Genomic DNA, 5941 nt, shown 5'->3' with positions numbered 1-5941 from the left:
ATGGCCCACTTGGCAAACCCCTATTATTCAAGCTACCAAGACAAAGCAGTTGCCCATGACTGCATTGTGCAGACAAAGCAAGCTGCTAAATCAGTTCTAGAATTAAGGAAACATCAAGCCAAAGTGCTGAAACTAAAACTTCCTACTAGCCATATTCTAGCTGTAGAGAACGCTCTCATTTAAATCCTACTCCACGGGATTCCCACAACCCAGCACAATACTGGAGAGTTGCTGAGAGCAATGTAACATCATTGCTCATCTGTTTGTGGTGGTAGGAATCACTTGCAATGCTTACCCTATACAATCTTGCCGCAGGCAAACTGCCATATGTACAAGTGGACCAGAGGGGAATCTGTTTTATGCACCGTCTTCTACACAGGGATTTGGGCTTCATGTAGGTCTCCATGAATAGCACGCTGAAAGACCTGGCACAGAATTTGGCTTCCACACCAGGAACAGCCTGGTGGACCCAAACTCAGTGCAGTATACAACCAATCACAAATGGTCACAACAGCCTTGTCTTCTATCATCTGGGCAAAAAGTAATACTTTGTGTGTGTGTGTTCACCCATTTATGTAAATCCCAACATTTCTCTAGAGGAAAAATCACTGAGCCAAAATACACTTTCTAAAAAAAGGTGTTTAATTAAATTTCTAAACAAAAGAAATGGTAGAAAATAATATAGCATGAACGTCTTAAATCCAATGTAGCAATACAGAAGAAAATCCTTTTACCTACAAATTATGTTTTATCTTATTCATATCAATGGAACATTTTTTTTTAATGGAAAACTAATAAAAACTTTTGTAATATTTCATCATTATCTTCTAGTTGGAACTTGACAGGTTTAGGATGCAATGAAGGTTAAGTAATGCTAGTAACAAATGTTCTTTTTGGACCAATGTTAAATTTAAAACTTTCTAGAATGAATGGAATTCTTCTATCAAGAGAATATAAAAGTATAAAGGTTTAGAAATGCCTGCACCTTTAAAAGTAACTACATTAGTCTGTGTTATCACGTGCAATTTTTGCTTTCAAAACTTATATTGAAATATTTGTCACTTTAAAACATTGTAGGGCATTACAATCTCCTTCATCAAAGGTTGATATCAATGTCACCAACATACATGCTAATGTCACTGATTCCCTAACATTCAGTGGCATGTCGAGGGCAGAATGTATTTATGCAGTAATATTAAAAGTGCAAAGTTGACAAGAGGAGAAGGACAAAACATTAAAGGAAAACACATTGTATTAATATGTTTTTTAAACGTTCACTTTCATGCTAGTGTTTAAACTTCAAGGATCTTTTGGTAAGTGACAGTAAAAAAGACTAACTATCAGAGCAAATAATAAAAACGTAAATTAAACTCCCTCTAATTAAAATGACTTAGGAACAGTGAAAAACAGTTTTTCAAGCTCAGGTGCAGTAAAACAAGTTAAGATTTGGTCAATACCTTCTGTTTTAATGTGTAAATCGTTAATATGCAATTGTGATCCTTATCGACTTAAAGCTGAGCTTTATAAACTCTGCTAACGTTTGTCAATTCAACGTCATTTTGTTTAAAAATAAATGTATCCACTTGAAGGACACTGCTGAACATCATAACTAAGATTAACTACTGAAATAATAAGTCAATTTTCCAGCACAATTTACAGAACAAAAATGTTGTTTACAAGAATAAATTATGATGGCCCAAGTGTTCAAAGGTAATCTCAATTTTTATACATACAACACTGCATCTACAAATAATTCTGCTTACCTTTTGCCCACATTAAATTGGGGTTATATACCTGTTTCATATACAAATTTTGCCTCTAAATACTCTTATTTTCATACAAAATAAATTCAATACCAACATTAAATTGGTATTATATACCTGTTTCACATACAAATTTATCCTCTTAATACTCTTTCCATACATAATAAATTCAATACCAAATTATCTTGGTGCAAAATTATACCTATAAAAACACAGGCTAGACCTGAAAGTTTGGCCCTAAATGTCTTTAAAAAACTTCCTGCTGCCTATGAATGATTACTGGAAAGGGGGTTTAGAAGGGACAAAGAGAGTAAAGAAAATATAATATAAGGAAATATTATGAATAATTTACAAGAAAGGACTGAAGTAACTGAACTGAACTTTAACACACAGGATAAAGTTCAATTCACTTCAGTCCCTTTAAGTGTTAGAGGTCTTTCAAAATAAAAATAGTAAAAAAAAATACCTGATCATTTAAGATCTAACTTCATGTATTAACTCTACTGCAACTAAATACCTGCCCTAGATAACACATTTAACATTATAGCTAAATTGGAAATTACAAAAATCCTCAAAGAAAGTACAAAATATTAAGATGCTCCTACAAAAAACTAGAACTCTTGGTTCCAAAAGTACTATCCATATTAAGATGGTAATGTTTGAAGTGGAACACACCTCATATTTTTTTATTTCTTAACTAACTGTTGCATAGTGGTCATATAGTACTTACTGTACATAGAGAATGAATTAACAGAATTAATAGAGATAAGTGTGTTCAACAGTAAGACCTAATCCTACAAACCTTACTTACTTGGGTAATGCCCCCAGAAGTAGCCTCAAGTCAATGAAGCTATTCACGCTTAAGAAGTAGGGGCTTTGACCCTTGCAGAATAGCAAGAAAACCTTCAGTCCAGAAGCTGCACACTGAGAAGTATCTAGCGTGGCATTATAACTCAATTTAGCAGATTATTTATTTGATGTATTAATTCAAAGTCATTTTTAGTTGTTTGCAAGTTTCAGCTACTGATACAACATTTCCTCTGTTCTCCAGAATTTGAACCCCTAGTTTATAAAAAAAGAATTTAGTCCTTCTGATATGGAAGCTAACCTTCATATTGGGGGCTGGGGATGTACTGCTACCCTTGTCAAGTCTCAAAATATGCAGAATGAAAGAACAGTAGCAAAATAACAGTGAGCGTCCTCCATTTACATCAATGCTACAAACCCTAGTTGCTACTACTGAATTAGTACTTTCCTGATTCACTGAAAAATACATCTATATAAAAATATTTATATTAGATATTTTTGCTGTAAAATTCCTCGCTGCTAATACAGAAATACTGTATTGATGCAAATATTAGATTTAGATGACTTGTATCAGCCAGGGTTGACAACAACCAGCTAACCTATACCTAGATTAAGAAAAAGTCCAGGCTAGGTGGGGGCTAGCCAAATCAAGTTAGATAAAACCTGGTCTAAAATTTGACCTCCCACAGGTATTTGAATGCTGGTGACCATGTAGAGTCTTGTCTACAATGACAATTTCTGCAATCTCTCTTTCTTGATAGCATGAGCCATAAATTACGAGTTGACAAAGCCCAAGAATAACAGCTGAAGTATCAGAGAACACATATACATCAGCCACTTTTATCACTGTTTCCTGAGGAATTTGACCCAATTTTTCATAGCTGTCTGGCAAAAACAGAGACTTAATTTCAGTAGCTTTTAATCAAGTTACAAAAAGCTGTTTCACAACAAAGATAGCTGACCTTTGTCCTGTTAGCACGTCTTCTGTTGGAAGAACAGTGTGGTAATACTAGTTCTGCTTTTCCAAAAATGATTTCACTAGTGTGGATAAGTGTATTTACATAGCGTAGCTATAAATACCCAACATTTAGTGTCCCCTAGCTCAGACTCAAAATTCAACAGGAATACATGCAAGTTCCACTACCAAAGGAGTAAACAAGAGGAGTTAGAGTATATGTGCTCACTGAGTCAGAATGGGTTGACGAGTCTTGCCCAAGCGTTGGAGAGCAGAACCTGGTCTACAAGTCATGTGAACACATCTCTTTCAACATTCTCTTTATTATCAAAAAATCTTAACACGCACACACTAACTCAACTTAATCAAAACTACTGAATAAAGCAGACAGACTCAAACTAGGCTTACTACATGATCATATACATCATTTTAAACAAGGTACCAGTCTAATAAAATAAGAAAAAGAACCCTTAAAAATTAAAACAAAAATATTCAAGTCACAGTGCCTTATGCTGAAATTAACCATAAGACAGCATTTGCTGTTTTGGACTACTGTAATTATTAAAATTAAAATACCCTTAAGCAATTCAATATTTCTTTGAAAAACAGTCCTTGCCTGTGCCATTATCTCTTCAATACTGACATAAGCTTCTACAAATTAAATCTATCCAATCATACTGGGGATCATATTCTTACTCTAGAAATAACACGACTACATTTTTCTCTGCATTCTTCCTCCCCTCTACAGGGGGGTTATCAATTGAGCAGAACACATAGACTTTTATGAGATTAAATGTGCTACCTTTTACTATAGCTGGCAATGTTGGTAAACAGCCTCCTGAATACAAAGGGTCTAGGAGGTAGTCTGTTACCAGACTGATGGCTGTTTGTACCAAATATGTATCAAACTGTGTGCATTAGCTACAAAATAATATTTCATATACAGCCTTTCTAGATTTTAACATTATTCACCAAGAGTTCCATTCTTCTGAGTTTGCGTTTATTCTTTGGCATGGGCTTGTCATATAAACCATTTTTAAGAAGATGTTCTTTGCTGTGATGGATCTGAGCACCATGCTGAAGCTGGAAAGAACACAAAGCTTGTAGAGGACGAAGTATAGTCTGCAAAAAAACAGGAGGAAATTTGTTTTAAAATTTATTCTTTGAGATACCTTGTTATCCAGATTTTATGTACAGAGACTACCATTAAAATACAAAATTATCTCACATTCCACTTTGCAATAACAAAGGGCCCAAAATATGCCCATGATTTACCTACAGAAAATGCCCATCATCCATGGATCTTCTTACATGCACAAGCAGGAAAACGTGAGATGTCACCACACACTGTAAAACATTATTTCTTGAGCCCCGTGACATACTTGGGATGAAAGGACAGGCCAAGGAAGGCTAGCTAGGATCACAAAGGACCCAATATATCCCCCTAATAACCCTGTGCAGATTCTTTTGGATACGCAACTGAGGTTCATCTGACCCATGTCCCTAAATCCACATTTTCATATCCTTGCTCAGCAGGCTCCTAGTCCCACCCCTCTGGACTCCCAGTGTGCTTAGCATACATTCCCAACTATTTGCAGTTCACTCTCCACAACTGTGGTTATTTGCGCCAATCTCTTTGTCTAACCAGTCTCATTTTTTCTTAATCTGATTCCTTAGTCAATCTCACTATCCACTACTCACTCCACCGTTTGCTATCCCAGGTACTATACTTCAGTGTTAGGATATGAAATTTGATGGATGCTGGCTTCTGTGCAAGGGACATGCATTTTGCCACTTCTGTGAAAATCTGCTCAAATGTGGCAAAACTAAACCTTGCAAACCAAACTGAAATTGTTCAAATGCTCAGCAAGACATGCTGAAGCTGCTCAGCTAACTTTTCTAGGGATTCTGCATGTGCTGAACATGCTCCAGTCTGCAACTAGAGCTTGGTGCTAGGTGGACCATGAAGCAACTGGGCAGGCGCTGTCTCTTTCCTGTGCTTTCAATGACATTTCTGTGCAGCCTAGTAAGTATGAAAGAGAAAGTTGCCTGATCTGAATGTGAAAGAGCAAAGGCTTTGAAAAGGAGTCAAGTGTGACAACACTCCTTGCCTGTTAAATACCTGTCTCTGGGAATAGAATTCACAAATTAAGTTTCTTATCTAGTGCGTGGGGAGCTAGACACCTAATAATTGAATTTATAACACTGAGTACAGGGATGACAAAGGTAGTCAAGAAACAGGAGGGGTTTGTTTGAAATTCTGCCCATTTCCTGGACTACCTGCAACCCTAAATAAGGTGCCTAGGTGAGAATTTAATTCACACCTTGAAACAACTTCATGGACTTATGCACCCAACTACTTGTGTGTTCAGTGCTAGGTACAAGGATCTCAGGGCTGGTTTACAGTCAAGAGTCT

The 5941-nt window shown here is 36.2% G+C and overlaps 1 protein-coding gene across 1 annotated transcript in view; it reads right to left on the bottom strand.

Moving 5' to 3' along the window:
- Positions 1-627: 627 nt before the first annotated feature.
- The window catches only part of DTWD2 (DTW domain containing 2), a 152524-nt gene continuing 147210 nt past the window's right edge, over positions 628-5941 (bottom strand). The window contains exon 6 of the mRNA XM_025215898.1: positions 628-4647. Within this exon, the coding sequence (XP_025071683.1) occupies positions 4477-4647 (171 nt within the window). The 3' untranslated portion in view covers positions 628-4476. The remainder of the gene's footprint in view (positions 4648-5941) is intronic.

Source organism: Alligator sinensis, unplaced genomic scaffold, assembly GCF_000455745.1.
Source record: "Alligator sinensis unplaced genomic scaffold, ASM45574v1 scaffold418_2, whole genome shotgun sequence".
Classification (NCBI taxonomy): domain Eukaryota; kingdom Metazoa; phylum Chordata; order Crocodylia; family Alligatoridae; genus Alligator; species Alligator sinensis.
Note: the sequence above shows the minus strand (reverse complement) of the source record. Positions and strands in the feature narration are given on the sequence as shown.